General features: G+C 41.9%; 1 protein-coding gene across 7 annotated transcripts in view; it reads right to left on the bottom strand.

Annotated features, from left to right (window-relative positions):
- The window catches only part of RASAL2 (RAS protein activator like 2), a 189362-nt gene that overhangs the window by 89103 nt on the left and 76500 nt on the right, over positions 1-23759 (bottom strand). For all 7 annotated transcript variants that reach the window (XM_075507904.1, XM_075507905.1, XM_075507906.1 and 4 more), the window contains exons 2-3: positions 15969-16096; positions 6783-6906 (exon numbers count right to left, since the gene is read on the bottom strand). In XM_075507904.1, the coding sequence (XP_075364019.1) occupies positions 6783-6906; positions 15969-16096 (252 nt within the window). The remainder of the gene's footprint in view (positions 1-6782; positions 6907-15968; positions 16097-23759) is intronic.

Below are 23759 nucleotides of genomic sequence, written 5' to 3'. Positions count from 1 at the left end.
TGTAAGAGGTACATATCAGGCAGCAACGAAACCAGTCGTCACTTAACTAATCTTCTGTTGCTCACTCCATTTCCAAGCCTCTGGACATAACCTTTTAAAACAGTACGGAGGCAGGATTTCTGCACAGCTAACTGGTCACCTGATAGCAATGCAGTATGGATCTGGCACCAAAACAGATTGGTGCTTCATTTTTATCACTTCTTCCCTTGTTTACGTGATCAGAGAATTTTCTGAATTCAGTGGAATTTTTACTGAAAAACTGAGCTTGAGGGAATGCAAAGGGGGTGATCACTAAGATGAAAATCTATCAACTCCACAACTAAGCCAGAGGATCAGGAAGTTAAAAGTAACGTTTGAAGTTTGAAATTCCATCTTCACCAAATTTCAAAATTGTACATGTAGTTCACCGCAGTACAGAAGATGTATTTTATTTATTAGCTCTAAAGCATACTCCTGAAGTTGTTTAGAGATCTAAAATCAATTTTAGCAGCCTCAGTCTTTCTGAAAAAGGAAGTGACAGCTGCAGTTGCTTTGAAAGTCAGCCCTCTCACTTACATACTTAATTTGAGGAAATTCATGTTTCAAAAAATCCACCTTGGGTGATCTACCACCAAGCTAGAATTCCACATCAGGTACCCACTATATAACAGTTGTGTGATCAGGAAAGCAAGGGTGCTTAGTTTCCTATCTACTTGCATTATAGTGCTTATCTCCCAACCGGAGCACACATTGCAATACTGTCCTCATCAGAAGTTGTCCAGTCTCCTTCCCATATGATCACTAGGCCACGTATTTTTATGAAAGTTGTAGGAACTTAGTACCTCTGAGACCTTTATCTCTCTCTCAGATTCAGTATTTGTTGGCTGGGAGACACAAATTATTGGAGAAAGGGGGGAGACAGATACAGCATCAGTTTTACTTCATTCAAATAACAGGCTGAAAACAATCAGATAAGTCTCTGCATTAAGACAAGTTACAGTTGCTTTATGACAACAGGCAGATACACACATGCTAGGAAGAAAAAGTCAAAAAGGGATAGAGAGTAAAACCGAGAACCAGTGAAACACTGGTTGTAAGGAACCCCTGGAGGTTATCTAGTCCTATGTTCCACCCAGAGCAGGGCCTTGCCAACACCCGATAAGGTCAGCTGTGGCTTTGTCCAGCTGAGCCATGAAAGCCTTGAAGGACGAACTTTCTACAACCTTGCTGGGCAACATGGTTTAGTGCTGCACTACCCTCCTGGTGCCAAACTTTCTCTTAATCTCTCAATCTGAATCTCCCAAAGTGCAACTTGTGGCCATTGCCCCTTGTTTTATCACCTACCACTATTGAGAAGGGTTTGGCTCCATTACTGCTAACTCTCAAGTAGCCATAGGCTATCAGATCAACCTCTTAGCCTCTTTTTTTGCCAGCTTAAACAAGCCCAGCTCTCTCAGCCCCTTTTCATGGGTCACATATTCCCGAACAAAATGACCTTGGCAGATCTCTGCTGGACCATCTCCAGATTCTTAACATCCTTCTTCAAGTGGTGGGCCCAACACTGGACCCAGTATTCCCAGTATGTCAGCAGCGCTGAGTACAGGGCATCAGCATGACTGCTCTTCCATTGCCATGTTAGTGGTCGCAAAGGCAATCTTTACAGAGACACTCAGAGAATGGCAGCTCACCAAGGCACGGGAGGTTCCTCCCAAGGAGGAATAATAGATGATAACAGTAGGTTGCGTGGATGCAACTGTACCAAAGGACGGGGAGAAGCTGAGATGGGGTCAGCAGCTGAGTAACAGCTATTAATGCTCTACAGAGAGAGCTAAGGCACTAAGGCCAGTTGGTTCTCTGATGAAGTGAAGATGACTCCAGTACAAAGGTTTGGAAGATGAGCTAGAGAGCTATGCAAGGGTGAATAGACACTGACATGGAGTAGACACTGTATATGCAGAGCTGACTGTGTAGAAGCTCCTAAATGGTGTAAGGCTTACTTACCCAGATTGTCCTCAATCTTGGTGGCTATTCTCTATTCTCTCTCCAGCCAAGAAACTGGAATATATTTTCGGGGCGGGGGGGTGGGGGGGTGGCAAAGGAAGAAAAAAAATGAAAGAAAAGAGAAGAGAAAAAAGCAGCTGCTTTAATTGTATGGTTCCAGACACTTTTGTCAGCAACAAAGGTAGTTTAAGGAGTCCCGGCCTCCTATCCTCTCACCTTTGGCTGCTTGTTTGTATTGCAGAACCATTCTACCAGAGCTCCTCATCTACATGCCATGTTAATATTTTTTAGAACAATTAGATCAGTGAAGGCAACAACCAGCAAGCACGCTAGCATTTAGTGTGGGTAGAAGGTACAAACTATGTTTTCCCATTGATTAGACCAAGTGACTGGATACAAAACAAAATTTCTCAATGCTAGTGACTCAAGATGAGGACAAAACCAAAACTGCAAAGAGCATCTTCACCTCTGACCTGCTTTCAGCAATCTTTTCTCAAGAGCCTTCATATTCAGCACTCATAGATGTGAATGAGAAAAAACAGGGTTAACTTGTTTCAACAAGTGAAACAGTCTTCATTTTCTTCTCAGATGACTTAATCTCCAAATATAAAAAGAAAATCTATTTTCATCAACACTAGTCTTTCTAAGCATCAGAGAATCCCAAAAAACTCTCTCCCTGATGATGCTCTTTCCTAATAATTAAAAAATAAATTTAAAAAAAAAAAAAAAACAACCCCAAAAAACCACAAACAAAAAACCAAAATGCAACCATTCCTCACTTTCAATCCCTCCTAATATTTTCCCATATACAGGCAAAAAAATCTCTTATTAATGCCACAAAGATGCACCCAGATGCCAGAATCAAAACTTTCACTACATATTCTCCTTAACAGCTCTCATTTAGTGTAAGCAGGTGGTGAGAAGGAAGCAAAGTAAGAAAGAAGAGGATTATTTTGGGAAAGGAAGCAATAACTGTTACTAGTCTGTCAAACAGTATGAATGGTGGAAATCTGAATCATGCTTTTACTGTGTGAATGGTTAATTCCAATATGCTATTATAAACAATGATCCACCTCCCTAACAGGAAAAAATACACCTGTTCAAAAAAGAGCAGGATCTGAAGCAGAAATGGAGGCAAGTACAAGAGATGGACCAGCTTGAGTTTTATTCATCTTACCTCTTCCTATAACATTTAGGTGCTGGTCTCCAGGGCCTATATCACACTTCATAACAGAATTAGTCCATTGAAAGTAACGCTTGAAAGAAGGAGGAAAGAGGCTGTCAAGCTAGAGTCAGGGAGAAATTACAGCTACATTTTTAGCTTCCCTGAATGGAGGCACCTCTTAATAAGTGCTGCCAAGATGAAATCCTAGCAAGTAAATGACATATTTAGAGCCTATTCACTTTAGTGCCTATTCACTCCCAGAGAGATATTACTACAATGATACAGATTATGTACCAAGGAAATTTTGTGGCATATATTTAACAGATGGCTTGCTGACATAACTCTGTGTACAGTGTACCTTCCAGATAGGAATTAAGAATTTCAACACTAGAAACAACCTCTTCACTGTCTGCAAGCAGAGGGCAAGCTCCTAAGCTAGCAGGAGATGGTGAGTGTCCTCTAGAGTTACAGAATTTAAATGATCTTACTAGTTTTCACTGTTTAAACAAGTCACTTTATATCTTGTGTTTTATCTTTGTGTACGCCCCTCCAGCTCTCTTTTGAGGGTGACTACAGTGGTTTCTGCCTGCACAGAAGGGATGGCTCAGCTGCTCTCCTAGCAGCTGCTGAACCATCACAAATTACAGCTTACTGTACCGAAGTATGTGGAAATCTGTGTCTATCTTAGTACATAGGACTGTAAACCACGGTGGTTCAGCAGCTGCCTCACAAACAGCTGAGCCCTCAGCAAGGGTAAAAATGAAAGAGACGGCAAGAATTACTACAACAGCCCTTCGGTAAAGCACACTCAACTTAATGTTGACCTTTGGTGAGTTACACATCTCTTGCTTCAACTTCTCAGCTGTAACGTGGGTAGCTTGTCTCCCACACACTTCCTAGGAATGGTGCCACAAGGATGCATGCACAATGCTATAGAGAATGCCACAAAAATTTGCAGAATGGGTACTACTGCTGATTATGCAGAGCCCCTGAAGAACACGCACTGTTCCAGTTGCTCCATTAACAAAAACATTGACCTCATAACGATACTCTTGACATTTCATACAAGGTGTAACTGTAGTGCTACAGATGAAAAAGAGTTCCATAACCCGATTTTTTTTTTTAAATCAATCAATCATAAGAGAGGTATGGCAACCTTAGGGAAAAAAGCAAATGCCACTGCTATGCCTTAACCTCTACACAAGAGCCAGCTCATCTGGAGCTCACCTGCAAGCAGTAATTTCAGATATCATCATAAGATGCAACGCCTGCTGTTGCCATGCTATGCACATGATTCCCTCGGACAAGCTAGATATCCTTATCAGCTCTGCACAGCAATTTCTCTACTAGATATTTTAGCTGTCTCTGCCATGCTTTTCAGCTTTTGGTGTCCATTCCAAAGCTATTTTAGTCCAGTTGTTATCTGTACTGCTGGTGATACATTCTGGCTGCCACCATCCGTTTCTTTCTCTTTATAAAGATGTTCAATGGTTTCCTTCACTGGTTTGTCCTCTAGCTCAACATCTTGACACAAAGCTATTCCCACTGCTCTCTATCAACCCACTTTTTCCCATTAGCAGGAATTCTGTAATGATGATAATAGACATTTCCAACCAGGATGTGAAAACAAGGGAACTACCTAGGGCACTGCAATCAGAGATTATATATAACCTACCCTCATCCTTCCTCACAGTACGGGCATTGCTCAAGTTTTCTCCAGCTCATGCCTTTCTTCTTCCCCTCCCACTGCGTGCCCCCTTCCTTTAGTTACACACTTTGTGACGTCTATATTCACTACAGTTGCAGCTCTCAAATGGAGAGGACCATGTAGATATAAGTTTCTCTTGTATGCCTGACAAGAATATATTAAAAGTACATCAAGTAGCACACTACAAGATGCCACATGCATCTAAAATTGTAGCAAAATACATATTAATGCATATACCCGAAGAACGCAGTCATCCATTCTGTATGGTAATTTAAAAAACCTGAAGGTTACAAGGTTTACAATCTAAATTGAAAATTGTAACACTGGGATTTCCAGCTATTCAGATGCTCAGTAAAGTCTAGAAATTCTTCTACACATTTTTTGCACATGGTATAGAAAAAGAAGGCATCTAAATCCTAGATTTTAAAGGTCTTTCTAGCTTGCAAAGCTGCAAATAATATTCATTGCCTAGCGCAGACTGGCTGCAATATGATTCTTCATTCATCTCACTAGCCGCACACCTGAAGTACTTTGCCTATAACACTGTGTAAACATGTTTAACATTGGTTTTAGTTCTGAACAAGAATGAATATTTCTTCATCTGGCAAAACAAGATGATCATTTAGAGCTGCGTTTGAAATGCCACAAAAAAATCCAATAGGGGTTCTGTTTATGTCACTCATCCCCAAGTATTTTGCAGTTTTCCCTCCTAAATCCCGAACCTGCCTTGTTTCTTTTCAGACTTCTAATCCAAGAATCAAACAAATTCAAAAAAAGAACCTTATCTGCCTTCCTCAAATAAGGAAGAGTTAAGTAGTGCTATTGGCAAGTACAAATAAGTAAGTACTACAGTTGCAATGTGTTAATTAACTAGAAGACTAGGATTTTAATGACTTGTGTGCAATATACTCACAGAATAAAATTCTTTGGCATAAAAAACAGCTGAGCCTGTGAAATGAAAAATACCTTACTTGCTCTTCACCTTTGATAACAATGTTATCAAGGCTGTTTTACTGTTTAGAGATGCATGTTCCTTTTTTCCCTCACTCTCTCCCAGAATTGATATTTTTTACAGCTGAACTAAGGAAGAATTGCTCCTAGATCCTATCAGCCTATGCCGAGGAAAGCTTCTTGCTTAGGTTGGGAATAGAAAGAAGAGTTCACGTGTGTGTGGCTGCTGCCTCCCTTCACTCTTCCTTTCTTCTGCAAGGAGTTAGAATGATGCTCTTTATGCAACCACAGGTGTGGTGGAATAAAGAGGGGGAACTGGGCCAAATCTGAACTTAGGAAACTACTGCAACAGAGCTTTTGTCTGTCATTTTTAATACCTGTGCTTTCTTTTGCTTTCCCTAGATTTCAACACGTATAATTACAGCCAACAGCAGCAGGCAATTGGCTGGTTCTTTTAGGAACTGCACCCTGAACAGGCATGAGGTAAGTCATAGAAAAACCTGTTATCCAGTACTTGTTATGAAAATATGAAGCAAAGGAAATTCCAGGGAGACTCAAAGTGGGTAAAGCATAACCACCTAACAGTTCTAGAAACCAGCGGGAACCACTTACAGCTATCTGCAAAAGCTGCATTCCTATTGACCTGCGTTCAGCAGCTCTCAGTTGTAAATCCCAGGGCTGTCTAATAATCTTACAAACACAGCTACAAACCTTCTGTGTGCAGCAACAGCCCAGCTTCTCTGGTACCCCATAATAACCTCACTAATGTTTACATAAATCCTGGTGCTTGGAAGTCATTTTGCTGGCAGACATTTACAAACAACACCACGGTTGCACAACCTCCACCACCACCTAGCTGTGACGCTACCCACCTCAGCAAGCTCCTTTGCAAGGATGCTGCCCGGGAAGCAGTGCCCTCTGATACAGCTTGCAGCCATAAATTAAAATCAATTTGTTGCGGCCAAGGTTTTGACTTACCTAGTTTGGCGGCCCCCTCTGGTGGGTACTCGGGGAATTGGCCCTCGGAGGGGACGCTCACCGTCCGGCGCAGGCAGCGCCCTTTGGTAGCATCCTGCGGCTCCTGGACCCCATCGATGGGCACCTGGATAAAAAGGATGCCCAAAACTGTTAATTTGGCACTGGGTCACGTTATTAATATGCCATCTTCATAAGAACTTAATTTCCTACTCATCTCGTAATAACTTTCAGACGCAGTTCGGCATGCCCGGCCTTACCACGAAATTCCTGAGGCTCACCGGGAAGGCACTGCAGCGGTGAGGAGCGTTAGCGCACGCAGACGGGCGCACAGCCTGGAGAGGGCTGCACGTAGGTGTGCAGCAACCTGTGCTCCAGAGGTATCAAGTCACAACACAGCTGACCCATCTGACTAACAAGGCAGTCCTGCCTTCTGAAACCGGTTCTCCAGTGCCGGACCCATTGCCATCCAGCCTTGCCTGCTTCCATGCTGGGAGAGTCAGGCAGAGGCTGCTGGTCAGATGGCTACATGTGAAACTCTGAGATTACAAAAGCATTTTTGCAGTCTCAGCACATATTCAGAGATCAGCTACAGCATGTCAGAAAAATGGACATCTGGCTGGTTGTATTGGGCACATGGAGAAAGGAGATACCTTCTGTGCTTAAGTCAAACTCATCCTAAAAGTGGGACCTCAGAAGGCTTTAAGAAAGGCTTGGGGTCCTCACTATTTCACAGTAATAAAATTCTGTATGCTAATTCTCTTCAAAAGTACTGAATGTATAAAGGTCTTGTTTCTTGTCTGAAATTTTGACAGAACTTGACCCCTCAGGGTTTGCTCCCCCCTAACCTTGCCTTTAAACACCTGCCTGGATGACTACATTTTGCTAGAGAGGTGCTTATGCTGGAAAAAAAAGTGGTAAATTGTGCTACCTACCACTACAGCTGCAGGACATTTAGACAACGCCCAAGAGCTCTAAAAGAGCCAAAGTGGTACAGTCTCTTTGTCCAACAGCATGTATGTCTGGGAACAAGAAACGAGCCTGATGTACCCCAGAGCCAATTCCAAAAACAACGTACAAAGGGATTTGGAAGATAAGGCAGAGAACTCAACTGCTTTATGAATTTATACGCACAACTTTGTGCATCCTCATTGTGTTTACATGATCAGCACGGGTTAATTCAAGCATCAGTTACTTTGCATATAGAACAGCAGACAGACAAAAACTTCAGACAGCTACCTCCTCGCCACAGGTAAATCCATACTGCCCCAGCCCGCAGAAGATATACTTCCAGCAGGAGGAAGACATTGCTTCCAGCAGGAGGAAAACTTCCTTCACTCTACGTTTCTGAAGAACATTGTTCTGAAGAGGTTCAAAAGACAAAAGACAGCAAAGATCCTTCAAGCTGGTGAAAGGCTGGTCACCAAAGATGGAGACTGCATGGGAAAAACATATCTCTGGAACCAAGCGAAACAGGGTCTTTCTTGGCCCATGGTAACCATTGTTTCCTCGATTGATTCACTACCACGGGGTGGGCACCTGGGACCAGTACTGCCTTATACAGTATTTCTGGGCCTCATGCGCCCCAAAGAACTGGCACAGAGGGGGGCCAGAGGTGGGATGTGATGGTTGATTAACAAGTCCAGATAGTGCTTCCATGTCTCAACAAGAGGGCACGCCAGTCAGGGAACTGGGAATTCCCCGAGTTGGCTGGCGGGTCCGAGTTGCGTGTCCGAGGAAGCCATGCCCTGCTTCCTGCTGGCCTGCCTGATAATAATGGTTATGACCATGGTTTTGTAGGTCTTTGCATGCTCAGATATTAAGTTTAGCTCAGTATTGGTGAATTACAGGATTTGATGTCATTTCGACCTGGGTAACTGTGCTACTGAGTTACTGCATTTCCTGTTGTAACAGCCCAGATAATCGTACTCCTGATCTGTATTTGTTACCGCAACATTATTTAAAGATAAATTGTTTATCCCTGAAGCTGTTGGTCTGGTGTCTGTTACCATATCTAGAACCTGTAACTTGGTGGGGCCTCCTTAAGCCCTTATATTCAACAGTTGGAAGAAACTCTGGGGATGAGGGAGAGATGCAGCATCCAGGGGCTGGAGGCAGGCACAGCCCCTCAGAGCCCAAAACATGTCAGCATACTTTTGATGAGAACATTGGCTTCAACAGTACAACTGCGATACATGGAATATGGCAATTTATTTTCATATAGGTGTAAAAGACAGCTTGCAGCTAAAGGAATAGAAGCCCCTGTCATATTTCCTGTGTTGCTTATCCTTTCATATCTTCAATCAACTCTGAAAACCAAGTATTAATAGCAAACAAAAAGATATTATTCATTTGTACTGAAGGTTGTAAAAGATGTACAAGATACTGTACTATTTTAGAAACAGACTGCACTACAATGGCTCTCACAAACTAATTCTGGCATTTCCTGACTTTTAAGCACTTAGCATTCTCTTAAGGTCATTTTTTAATGCTATTTATTACTATGCTAGTCTATTTGTCTCCTTCAAACAGTGCTCATTTTTCAAAACAAGTTTCCCAAATCCCTAGTGGTTATTCTGTTAAAGCTACTTTCTTTTGCTGGCCGATTTTTACAGCAGCTCCTTTGCTGAACGATCTCCGTGCAAAAGCACATTAGGAAGTTAAGCAGAGACTAATTTTGTTAGTTTATGCCACATTCATTCAATCAAGATCACATATTAGATTTTCAGTTTTCGTCTGGAGGCTCCATTTAGTCTTACTCCCTTCTTAATGTTCTTCTGCTCCACCACCTCTTCTGCCTCTCTTGATTTCCTTCAGAGAATTTTTGGTGGGATGCTGCAAGCTGTATTTCCAGAACAGCTTTTACGAGTCACACCACACACCTGCTTCCGCGCACCTTAAAAGCATCAAGCTACCACCCTGTGAATCTCCTTTCTCAGTGAACTTGTTGCACCTACACCTAACTGCTAGCTCTATATCAATACAGCTCCTGCAGGGTAGTTTTCTCCACTGTTAGATTTTTTTAACTGAGAAATTAATACAGTCCCTTTTCTTTCAAGTACACCTCTTCAGTATCTGAGTGCGCTTTTGGACATGGGATGACAGAAACATTCTTTTAATCCACTGACATGAAAAAACGCACTACTAGCACCCTGATAACAGCGTATATAAGAACGGCGACGATAGTCAAGAGGACGCTATGGATGTACTGACTTGCTGCTGAGGGTGAGGAAGAGAATGGCGATTGAGGCCATGCTGTCCCTTGTGTCCTTGAGAACAGCAAACAGGCTGCAGCACACCGGAGTTGGTGTCAAAAACAAATTTACTTCTGCATACCAGAGATAGGATTTATCTTCAAAGAGGAACTGAGCCATTCACAGGAACACTGTCTGAGAGCTCAGGTCCTAATTCTGGGTCACTTAGCCTTTTGTACTTAACATTTGCCCAGACTAGGAAAACATGGTTAGGCTGCACACTAAAAAAAAGGTTCATTGGTGTAGCTACGTTCATCTAGTGCAGTACAGTCCACACCAGCAAAAGGCTGCTTTTGTTAGTGTATTTATAGTTGCTTAAGAAAAAACTGATACTGTTTATTTCACTCAATAATTCTATAAATTGTATAAGGAACAACATTTTAATGCTACATAGCTTGATCTACACCAGAGAATATACAAACATCCCACAATTTCATGGACAAGATTAAAGCAGCAAAGTAGGTGAAAAAGATCACCCCTTAAGTCTGACTGAAAGGTGCTGTGTTATTTTAAGTAACACTCATCCAAAACCATAGTCTCAGTCTATATTGACAAAAAAGAACTAACTCCAAGACTGCAAGACCCATATTTATTGCTTAGCATAAGATCAGCCTGCTCTTAAAAATACAGCTTCATGAACATGCAAAATGAGCTTGGTCAACAGCTCTGCATTTCTTGGGGCTGGACATGTTTTTAAACAGGTATATAAATTGCTCTGTGGTAGGTCAAACAGATTCACAGAGCAGGTGGTGCTGAAACACAAGCAAGTGCACAACTAAATACCATGTAAACACCAAGCCAGACATCTGCAATCTTCCCGACCCTCCTTCAGCCCCTGCCATTCCAGCAAGCAGTTCAGCAAAGGATTGAAGAGAATGACAAAGTCTTGTGGAATCAGGACTCGAATGGCAATTTAGGCTTTCAGCTCCTTTTTTTTTTTTTTTTCCTCCATTCAGCTTTGTTATCCTGTTCTTTGCCCTGCTGAGACTTCACCAACCTGGGAATCATCTGACCCTGAGATGACATGCTGAAGCTGCTGGTTCAGGGCCGGACCCTGAGCAGTGTAACTCTGGGACAAGAAGGTATGTAGGGACAGTCCAAATGCTGATAATTTTGGCAATCTTGACAATTTTGATCATAGGCCATGTTTCAAAGGCAAATTTCACAATTTAATGAGGACGGGTTCAGAGCTCTAACTCTAAACTCTTGAACAGCATCACAGCTCACCTGCCACTGAACATGTTTTTTAAGTATAAAAAGCCTATATTTGGGATTTCTAGTAGTTTGGTGATGAAGAGATTTCAGAAGAAATAGGATTAAGAGCTTTACAAGCATTTAATGCCTCTTAAAGGCAAACTGAGCTAGGCTCTTTAAAAAAAAAAAAAGAAGTAGGAAAAAAGTTTCTTCATTGCAGATAAGATTTTTTGAGACTGGAGAGACTGATTCATGATAAAAAACTTGAGAACTTGCAGCCTCTTCTGAACTAATAGTCAGGAAGTTTGGAATCATGTAAAAAAAACAGTTAAATACTTCATTTTAATTTTTACCTTCCTCAAGAAAGTTAGAAGCTGGCTAAAATTTTGACACAAAAATCCACTTTAAAAATGTCGACAATAAACATTCCTTTGGGCTTTTGGAAAATAAATAATTAAATTCATTTGGGAATTAAGCAAATCTTTTCTTATGACTGGGTTCAGCTTTGACAAACTCCTATTTACAGGTAAAACATATTTGCTGTAAGGTACCAATTTGCTGTTTTCCCTTGGGAGTATTGCTGTCGCTCCACTACTGGTGTCACTCACAGGAGACAGAAGAGTACAAAAATACATCAGAGATGTCCTGCTGCTGGCCTCTGTCACCAGCACCAATAAGTAGTAGATCGAGCCGCAGTGAATGTAGGTCTTTACTATCCTTTGCCCTTGATTAAAAACACCTCTAAATCCAAGAAGAAAGATGAGGTTTTGGGTGCAGGGAGAAAAAAGGAAGAGTCTAACACAGTGAAAAGTGTTCTTCATCTTAATTTCCAACTGAACACAAAATTAAAATATTCTGCAGGACAGTAGCCAAGTTAAAGACTAACTAAAAAGCAGCCCAAAACCAGATGCAGCCATTTGTCACATCCCTCATGAAAGTGCTGTGCGATAGATTAACTATCTGAAACTGCTCTTCATAAACACTAACTCATTCCCTTTCCCTGTTTAAAAGGCACTGATTTTGCAGACACTTTTACTGTGCCCTCACAGCTCTTACTCAATGGAACAGGTTTCACAAACAATGAAAATATCTACACCTTCCTGACAGTAGGAAATGGTCTTCCTTGTAGAAAAAAATACCTGATTTGTAAGTGAATCAATCTAGACCTGTTCTCCTAGTCTTGGAAGATGCTGCTGATATTACCACACCATGATATGTTGCAGTAATGGCACATCTCCTGTCACTCATGACTCCTTATTTGTTAAGTCGTCTCTCATGTCCCTACAGGGATTCATTTTCTTTCTACTTGCTTTTTGGGCATCAATCTCTTCCCTTCATTAATAATCTTAATTCTTCAGTCTCACCTATTTTCATTTTATAAAGTTGACAAGTAATTAATATTTTTCTACACTGCACAAGGTGATACTGTCAGACTATATTTGTCTAAGTAATTACAGATATTTTTGGATCAAGTTGTACCTCAAAATTTCTCTGATTGCCAACCGACTCTTGTGCTTGCACAGGACAAAATCTCTCTTGCATATATGCTATCCAAACTGCCTTGACAATAAATCCATAGTGGTGGGATGTTGTAAGAAAAGAGTTTTCTTACTACCCTGTTTACTTCTGTACTGTTCCCTCAGTCTTAAAAATCTGTGCTGTATTTTAACAGCATTAACTAAAAGAAAACAAACTTAGCATTATACCTGAAACAATTAAGACATCTTTCATTTACCTGTTTGCATTCTGTGTATGTTTTCCTACTTTTTGGTTTTGGCATACATACTTGCATAATGATTTTACAAGGCATTATAAACATCAAACATTTCTGTTCCCTTTCAATTTCACATGGGCTATGTTTCTTGGATTTTTATTCCATGAAGTAACAAAGCAGATGCACAGAGAATAAAATGAGATGCTTCAGACTTACAGTTTTCAAATTATACCAGCCTTGTGATGATGCAAGTGCTCCCTTTCAGCTGCAAGGGCACCCTGCTGTTAACATCTCTTCCTTCTTCCCCCACACCCACCCCTCCCCACCCATGATGGGTATCATTCTGTCCCTCACATTGTTTCTAAGATCCTCTTCAGCAGTCCAAAGAAATTCTGACCTACCCACTCTATCAGCAATTTCCATGTTCACAGTAGGAACCTCTCCATCTTCAGCTTCCCGTTGCCTATCTCACCTCATTTTGGGTTAACAAAAAACCTTCTCCAGCATCACCGTTCCAATAATTTTACTCTAAATATAATCTTCAATTTTCTTCTTTAAGTAACCTCCCTCTTCCTCATTCACCTGGTCTTTTGCTTAGGCTCCCTGTACCTGTGGTCCCACCCATGGGCTTTTTTTTTTTTATTTCCCTCCTACACACTTTTCAATCATTATGCTCTTCCCAAGCATCTCTCCCCATTGCTGCCTTAGGCCTTTCTTCACTCTTACTTGTAGATCACATTTCACAGAGCCTCTTTCAACTCTGAATGACTTGCCAAGTCAAATTTAACCAAGTTGCCTCCCCTTCTCTTTCTCATGAAAGCTACAAGGGATACTTCTATTTCAGAAAAATTAGAAGAAGGTGCAAATCCAGAGTATCGGCTCTGTGCCTCTCTCTTAACTAGCAGTTCTACTCCTATATGTTTTGTGTTTCTTTAAGGGCTCGTATGTACACTGCCATGTGTACAGATGCAGAAGCTAGATTAAAACAACCTTTTATTTTCCTACAGGGTACTCATGACTCTGCAAGGAGTTCCCTTTTCCCTTTCACTTACAGTAGTCCCAAATTACTTTAAAATCAGAATGGCAAATCTGACTCCAGCTACTAGCTTCTGAAACAAATTGCATTATCAGCATGTGGAGTCACACCTGCACCAAAGGCATGTCTGCTTGGCCCACCTGCATGCAGCATTTCCCAAAACAAGTTATTTTTCATTGTCATAGTGTGGGCAGGCTCCTTTAAGAGCATGCTGCAAATATTTACTCTATTGCTTGATTTTTGGGGGTAACTGCTTTACTTAAAACCCAGGCTCTGTATAGCCTGATATTGAATTTCTCCAGCTCCTCACAAAAAAACAGAGTGTATTTAAACATAGTATATGATGACTTAATACACCAGTGATACATCAGACTTCCCATATTTACTCCTTAGGATCTAAGCAAAAGACTCATCTTACTCCCAGCAAAATGCCTTTAACTGTATGTGGTAGGAGAAATTAAGAACTCCTAAGTGCATGATAACCACCTTCAGATAATTATTTATGATATGACCTGGTGTTGTTTTCAATTATATTTCTTTAATGAGATACATCCTTTTCGCCCAGCTGTGTTGGTACAGTACAGTTTTAGGAATAATTCTCACATGTCCTTAAGTTTCTTCAGCATATACTTTAATTCCTTAGGTGACAGTCCTGTCACACTAGAAAAAGAATTACATAGTAAACAAACATCATTATATGGGCCTTCCATTTTCCCTACGTTTGATCACCTCTCCTACGCATTAGCATTGATGTTGTACCCTTCTAATAAACTCAAGTCCTTCTCTAAACCATTTCCTCTTACTCTCCCTACACAAGGAAATATTTCAGCCCTTGTAAATAAACCTGAACATAGCTGAAGATGAATAATATTTAGTGATACATCAGAAACAGGTCTCACGCTCAGCCTGTACACAGCCATACACAGAAGCTTCAAAAGAATCCAGAAAAACCACCCAAAAAATTCAGGTCATCTCCAAATGAAGGAAACCATGGTATTAGACTCAAATTCATGGCCATTTATATGTAATAAAATCTATCTCAGTAATTTGAAAATGTTCCTATTTTATAGCTCCTCCTGAAATATTTACTTTTAGACAGAGTAAATCTATATCAGAATAATTAATCAAACCCAGGAACATTATCAAATGCTTCTAAAGCTCATGTATTCATGAGAGTCTGTAGACATCAAATACCACAAGAAAAAACCTATCATGGCGTAGTCTAGAAGGGACTTACCAGCATTTGTTTGTTCAGTGTTTCAATCAACTAAAACATTCTTTAACCATACTGACATTACCTTCATTGCAAGGCACAGAATGCCAAGTACTACATGCTATATGTACTACATGCTATATATACACATGCACACACCACACACGGAGTAATTTTATAATTAAAGCAGAGATGGTTGCAATAGCTTTGAGTATCCATGCCAAGGGGCACCCAATCTTCCTTGCTGCATTTAGCAAGACAGAGGGCAAACCTTTGCCTCAATCAATTTACCTTGTGACTACAGCAAGGATGACTGTACAGTGTGAAGGTTGCACACACCTTCTCTGCCCAGCACTCCAACACAGACACAAACAAACCCTTTTTTCCCTACCATTACCGCACTTTTCCCTACCTTTATGTCTGCACTGACGTGGGGAGCTAGGTTTACATAGCTGTGGTGGCTTTAACTACCGTTAAAGGCAGCAATAACATAGGAAGATGTAGTGGTAGACTTAAACACATGCTGTAAAACTCCAGGAAAGGAGTTTTGGATGCACACAGTTTGCTGTCACCTCTTCCATGCAACTGGCATCTGGGCCAGCTGGATTATAACCGTGCACGCCATGCCATCCATACGCAGAACAGGTTAGCTCCCCTTTTACACCCTTTCACTAAACTTGTGAACAAAATAAAGGGGAGATGAAAAAAAGCTGCCTTCCTGTCTTGCCAATAAAGGCCAAAAGGTAAATCCTGAGTAGCCAACGTGAGTTTCTCTCACCTCTTTCTCCCTGTTGAGCAGCACTAGCTGGCTGTCCGTCAGGATGCAGTATTTCCTCTCCCATGTTGTTGTTTCAGTGTAGGGGGACTGGCCGCAGGACAGTCTGTGTGTAGGTGGTCCTTTCACATCTGCGAACAGAAAACCGCGACGCCAGAATCATTAGCATGTGTCATTGACCACCTTCTTTGCTTTTGTGGTTCTGCAGTTAGATGCGAACCAAAACTGCAATCTGTATTTAGCAGTGCCTGTTTCAGCATATTAAAAGACAAAACGCTAATCCTGGGAGGCACCCATGTGGAAAGCTACGTAAGTTACACTATGAATACTTATTTATCTATAGCATGACTTACAAAAATGGCAATACCCGAGATGAATATAAATGTCTTTGACAAAGACTGAAATGTAATCAAAAGAGAAGACCAAGAGCTCTCACGCAAACTTCATCTTCCCTCCACTCCCCTCCCCTCTCAAAGACGTGGTTAAATGGCTAGGGCCCTGAATATACTCTAAATATTAATAAACTAGATTATTTGAGACTAAGGATAGAGAGACATAGGAAGGAAGATGGGGATCACGGAAGGCAGGCTTGAAGAAGAGAGGGAGAAATTCAAAGGAATGGGCATTTAATTGAGAAGGGCTTACTAGCATCTTTTGGTAGGGAAGCTGTTTGATTAAATTGTGACAAATAGGAGTCTTCCAGCATTTTCATTTAGCCACAGCCACTATAGTGACAAAAACTCAAACAAACAAACAAAACCAACAAAAAACCCCAAAACAAAACAACATCCAACTTGTTTGGCTCCCAGTGCTGATCTTTTAAAATGGATTTTTAAATCAATTTCCCTTAAGTCTCTCAAGGCTTGAGCTACATATCACATTGTGCATCTCACTACTAAGAAGTTTTCTCCAAGACTGGGAAAGGAAAGCACATGAACAAGCACAGCAGGCAGACAGACTTCACTGCCAAGCAGCCAAGCCCAAAAGCAAAGAAAGCTGTTGAGCAGCAAGGTGTGCTGTCAGTGCTGCCAGGAGACTGGGTGCAAAGGCGGCCGCCCTAGGAATTCAAGTGTGCAGTCAACTTATAAAAAACTCTTTACAGGAAACATAAATGCTATATGAATAATAGATAAAGGAATGTATGCAACAGAGCCATGGGTAGCACCATTTATACAAATTTAGAAAACAGTTTCAAGTCATCTCTTTCTAAAGTTTTGAGATTAAGTTCTGGTTGCTTTGTAACATTAAGTTTCAGTTTTATCTTGCACTATAGTTTTATACAACTTTACTTGCACTGACCTAAAAATCAGCCATTCTCAATGTATATGCTGTAGATTCCTGAAGGCCCCGAACTACCTCCAAGGGGTCTTAAAACAGACACTGCAAAAATCACGACATTGTCAGGGGCTTGCTGTGTAGCAGTCCAGGACCTCCTTCAACTATTTCAGGAGCCCATTAGGCAAAATGACTGCTCAAAACCAAAGTGTTTTGTAACGTTAGCTGCCTTTTAGTACACATACTAACCCAGCGCTTGCACAGAGCTAAGCACAGATGCTTCTTGTAGCTTCTACCCAGCTTCGCCACTAGAGGCCAGCGAATCCTCAAACACACAGCACTTTCCCAACTGCAAGGAAGAGTGTAAGTCCAAACACAAGCATTAAGTTGAGTTAATAAACCCCTCCGACTGACTTCACTCCTTGCAGACCCTGTGTATGCCAAATCTCACCTAATTATTACCAAAGCTGCAACATCTTCATGCTCTTTTCCTGCATATAATAGCGACTTTGCCTCCGCATTGAAAGGAATGTGTCAACTTCTTAAAGCCGGAGAATTAACCTGAAAGACTGCTTTCAGTACCTAGTTCAACCTCATGTTGCGTTAGGACTTTTGTGATCATTCAGAAGAATGCTTGTAACAGGCAATCTGATACCTTTAAGCAAGAAAAAGAAGAGGACTGCATGGCTCCTACTGCTCTGAATAATGAAGAAATGCACTTTTGCTCCCTTAATTTCAGATGAAATAATTCAGGGAAGGAGCTGAGATTCAGAATCAGGCTCCACGCTGTTACCTCTCCTAACAAAGCTCAGTTTCCAATAGTGGCAAGCAACACTGTGTACCTCAACATTGCCCAAAACTCTACCTAGGGATACGCATAATTAAGGGAAACCACCACAATCTGTGAAGCAAAAGTGCATTTGTGCAAACTCCTGGAGCACAACGGACTCTCTCACAAGTTACGTATTTGCCCATCTTACAGACATTACCCTCCAGGTAGATTTTTAGCACAACTTCAACTCACATCTATCAGAGCGCCCAACCAAAAACCTAACCAGATGCAAAATAAAACCACTGTTGCTCCTGCTTAGACCTTGGTTTCCCAAACAGCAGCACATGAACCCTATCCGTGCCTAAGCAAGACAAATCTGTGAGCAACGGGCTGTCAGAGGGAAGACTAGCGAGGAGGATGAAGCCACAGGCCCCTTCCATGAGTGTGCAACAGAAGTGTGAAGACCAGAGCTCTGGGTATCTTGTCTCTTGCATAATGAAAGCACGTGATATATCACCAAGGGGAAAAAAGGATGAAGGTGTGCCCCGTCCTGCTCACATGGGTGGGCTACCAGCAAGAGAGGGCCTCCAGCTGCTATGCCGAGTGATAACCAAGTAAACTATGTTTTGGAGTGCCAGTAGACTTCCTCGTGGCAAAAGAAAACTATTCTGGACTATTAGCTCCAACGCAGAATCTACAGTCACGACTCGCCCAGCCCCAAAAGATTTTTGCATTATAATTTCTACTAACTACAGGCCTTGGCAGGATACCATCCAACTGATCTATGGGCTGCACAAAGGAATTAAAGAACAGAACGACTTCTTCCACTGCAATAACAACTCCAGGACTTAACTGAGTCATCAGGCACTGCGGGCCAGCCACGGCTCTGCTGCCAAGCGGGTTGGCTATGTCAGAACAGCTTTCCACAGGCTGCTGGCAGAGTAACATGCCATCTCAGTGTCTGGAGCTGTCAATCACCACTAGAGAACACCACAGCATTAATATTTTGTGTTTGTACAGGTATCCTTTTGAACGCGTGTCAGGACACAGCCCCACCACCCCTGCGGGCTGACCAAGTGCTCTCTTCAACAAAGAGGAGCGGTTGCAAGCTGGTTTTCCAATGTATCAGATGCCATAACTTCAGTCCTCTCCCCAAGGCTGACGCTGCAAGCCCATCTCGCGAACCAGACGGAAGCTGAATACACATTGCAAGAAAACCTGCTGCAACAAAAATCGCAGCATAGCTTTGGCATGTTTGTACCTAGCAACTTCTCTGCCCTATTTAAATTATTTCTCAGCTAGCCTTCCTGCGTGGTTGACCTCTTTGGAGCCTCCCGCAACAGCTGTAACTTCAAAACTTACTCTGAAGTATGTTACCAGTTTAGACCGAAGACTCTTTGGGACTTTACACAATATCACATATACACTCGTTCGCTTCACAAACCCTGTTCTGCTTTCCGGTACTCTTCATCTTCAGTTTTCATTTTACATTCTTGGCTCCAACTTTTCACATGAATGTAATAAAACCCACCAATCTCTTCCACTAATACCCCATAAAACTAATTTACCACCACTGTTTGAATCGCTATGGAAGTGAATGGCAAAAAGTCCATGCGTAACTAGGACCACTTACACTTTTGGGAAAGACCAAAAGTCAGGGCTGTCCTTTCTCCCTTGGGGCTACTATCTATCTGCTCATACAGGAAGGCTTGTGCTTTGGAGGGTAACTCACTGATGAATGCAATTTCGGACAGGAGTTGGAGGAGAGATCAGGGAGGTGCATCTGAAAGCTCTGGGTTTGCAGATGTTACATGCTGGATGGGCTCATGCAGCCACACACCTAAATCTGCAAGTTCTGGTGACAGGAGATTTCTTTCTCTGGTCTGATGCAATCCTTTCTATTCTGCATCATTACAATGAGGCATTCAAGCAAGCAGATCAGTTAGTCTACACACAGGATTAAAGGTCATGCCTTATGTGCCTTCAAATGCTAATATCAGTTAAGTAACAGCTTGGAAAAAATCCCCTTCTCTGTACATCCTCCCCCTGCTGAACCGAGAAGAGCATTGCTGCCCGCCTGCCACATCCAACATAGCTGAAGATTTGAAGCTGCGTTGTTTTTCCTCGGGGCTCTGAAATGCCATTAGGCGTGTTATAAATATCCACAAAGATCCCTTTCTCTCAGCTGAATGACAACTTGTACCTTATTATTCTTTAACTACAGAGCTTATTTAAGAAAAAAGGGGGGGGGGGGGGGGGAAGGAACAGTTATGCCATAACCACATAACAACAGAAAAAAAAAGTGTTGACTGGTGCAGGGCAAGGGAACAAGGAAAGAAGCAGCCAGTGCCAAGTTGATCCCCACAGAAAAGGTAAGACATTTTATGAAAACTGACGGCAGTTTAGTAGTATTTAGGGAGTAGTACTAGTGATATCAGATGGGAACATTTCTGAATCTTCCATTGCAAGTATGCAACAATTCTTTTTTTTAAATTCCAAATGCATTCGCAAGTGGAGAATACTTTCCAAAAAGCAAGCAATGGGCAGAATCAGAAAATTATTTCCAAGAGATGACGGGCATTGCAGTGTCATTTAGTCCCCAACAGCTCTTCTACAACCAGAAAAGCAGCATCTTCTCTCCTCTTCAGAGCTACTGAAAAGGACAGAATTAGCAGAAATCGGGCCAAGAAAACTGCCATTAAAGGTAAATTCATGCTTTCAGTCTCTTTGCCAAAAAGCACTCTCTACCTACCATCAATAAAAAACACAAAAATAAACCTCCATCCAGTGATGACAAGAGCACCCCTGGCATGTGTCAAAGCTCCTTTTCTGAACCACACTCTTCCTATGGTGAAATCAAGGGCTTACTGAAGTACTTGCCAAATTTTCGTCGACTTTATTAGGGTCCGTATTCCGTTCCCAGTATTTCCAATAAGGAGCTGCCAAGCAGCTGAGTAACTAATGTAGTGGCCAAGTTTGTATGCAGGGAGGATTTTTTCTTCCCCCTGAAGAGAGATTAGTAGGAGCCCTAACACCTTTTGACAACAGGTCTACTTGCCCAATGTCTATGTTTCCACGGTGTTTTATGTACTTACCATAGAGACAGGACTCAGAGAACTTTAGGTAAGCGCTGTCATCTGAGAGCTTGTCAGTACCCCGACCTACCCAGCTGTGCATGAGTATGCAGTCCGGTTTGATTAATCATCAGTTTGAACCTTTATTGAGCCGTTGAACAGAAGCTGAAACTTCAAGCCTTACTATTGACATGAAGTTTCAAAGACAAACGGCGATTAAAAGTCCTTCAATAAACATATACCATCTCTAAAAGCTGATGAAGCTCATGATTCAAGGGAAAGATATGGCAGAAAGGGAAATACACCGTGTCTCAACACGTTTCATTCCCCTGAGCATGCATCTTGTAATAAGGCAGGACTTCTGCAAAAGAAGTCACTAATGCGAGTGAAAATAAACAGCAATAGCACACTTGTGCAACATACAGTGCTGTGTGTATATGTAACTATTTCAGACAGCTGTGTGATGTTCAGATGAAGATCTGCAGGATCTGCATTTAAAACAGAAGAGAATCCAAGCACCGCTGTCCTGAGCGCAGGCACAGGCGTCAGAGCAACCCTGGCTCAGCTAAGAGAGGGACAATCTCTCAACATTTATACAGAGCAAATGATGACACAGGTCAGTTACTAAGGGTCTGCTAGGAAAAGCACAATCAAGATGACTTCCACTTTCTCTCATACTGATATATATAGCTTTTGTTTACATTTCTTATTTCTCAAACCAACTCCCAGCCATATGCAATGGCTTCTGATCCAACCAGGACTGCAGAAAGGCACTATCAGAAACAACTGTTCAAAGAAAACCCATCACGATGCACAAGCTCACTGGGGAGAAGGAGGGGACACTCATCGTCCAAGTTTGTATGGACAATCACCACAATGTCTTGACACAGAACATACAACGCTCATGACTTATCGTATAATATTATAAGGAAGATTCAGCACATACTATGTGTGCTAACTCTGAGACTCACATGCTACAGAGAAAACATGATGCTCTTATGGTTGATTAATTCTTCTCTGAATCACAACACACTTCAGAGATCTGACCAGTACACATTACAGAAATAAAACCATTAATCCTGCCATTTAATTTCAGATCACAAGGGCAATGACTGCAGGTTTTTCCGGGAAGCTTCTTGTAGCTACTGTGAGACACAGTACTGCTCACTCACCCTTCTAAATCAGTGTGGCACAGCTCCATTTCAGTTAAGAGGTACCTACATTTTCATGGTCAGCAACAGATCTCTCTGGTGAAGTAGGTGTTATTTTAAGTGTAAAAAGCATGAGCAGATCCTTTGGGATGAGAGCACGCTATTTATGTAGGATGTTATTACAGAGGTAAGTATCTAGTCTGAATTATTTCTGTTAGATTTAATATCCACACTCAACAAACGTCATGACACATGCAACGACTACCCCTCAATTCAGCTGAATCCAGTTGCTCTCCTCCGGCAACTGCATGCAATGATAACCAAATTCTTGGAGGGAAACTTAATAGTGTGGGTAGGAGGTAAAGAAAGCTTAGTCAAACCACCAGATTTCAGCGATCTCAAAAGCTCTCACATCAACTGGTTACAGTCAAAAAGCTACCTGGAAAATCCATTCTGCACAGAATAAAGCCATAAAAGGTTTAAGTACGTGAAAATGGTACTTCAGAAGCTGGCAGAGGCCATGACCAGCGTCATGACTTTCTCAGATTCCAACGCATTTGGCACTGCAACACAAATTCTTCACAAGATCTTTAATTTTTTCTAGTATAGGCCAATCTTGCCAATCTAACCTATTAACTTTCCACTACTCTTTTATTGAGCGGCAGTGATCAGGCACAGTCTAAAAACTGGTTTTCCAGTACCCCAGTGGAGAACCTCATCAGCCACAGACAGATTCATGTAAAAACTGTTCAGTCAAGTACAGTTTTCATGCCCTGTACTCTCATAGAAATATCACCATGGTAATTTTTATTCTTACTGTGTGTGCTTCGATTTCCCTACCATCGGTATGCCAACTCTGGGTGAAGGAATCTCTTAAAATTTAGAGATGAGAAGTCTGAAGGTATCTGCTGCTCACTGCTTATGGATAAGGTTTTGAGGGTTTTTTTCCCTCCTCTGAATGAAGATTGTGCATGTCTTCTGCAAACAGATAAGGGGACAACTTTTTTCCACCAGTTGCTGGAAGGCTTTGATGAGATCTGAGATGGGGGAGGGGGGAAGAGTCACCTTTCTGCTCTGAATTTTTCACATGCAGCTGTCTCGCCTCACCACAGAGAAAGCAAGACTAACCTTTAAAGTCAGAACAGAGGGTATCAATGTTTTGTCCACTAGGCCCAGAGCGACCAGTCGGATTCTTGAATTTCCTAAAGGTTAACTGCCTAAAAAGTGTAAGGAACGATTTTCTCATGTGGGAAGGGCTAAGCCATCAGATGAGTGAATACCTAACAGCCAGCCAAGGGCTGTCTCCTTTGCAACCAGAAGGAGACAAAATACAGAATGCTACTGTTCAACAAACCTGGCATCTCCCAGAAGGATGAGCTCTTGCTGCCTCTCCTCTCTGGTGCTGACATCATTCCCACCCCCTCATTCCTTCCCTAGGAGAGATTTGACTTGTTTGTACAAGAGACAGCCAGCAGTGAGCAAGGTGCAGCAGGCTCACTCCCCCAGCTGAGCTCCCAGACAG

This window comes from Mycteria americana, chromosome 7, assembly GCF_035582795.1.
Source record: "Mycteria americana isolate JAX WOST 10 ecotype Jacksonville Zoo and Gardens chromosome 7, USCA_MyAme_1.0, whole genome shotgun sequence".
NCBI classification, from domain to species: Eukaryota; Metazoa; Chordata; class Aves; order Ciconiiformes; family Ciconiidae; genus Mycteria; species Mycteria americana.
This window is presented reverse-complemented; position numbering and strand designations above follow the sequence as displayed.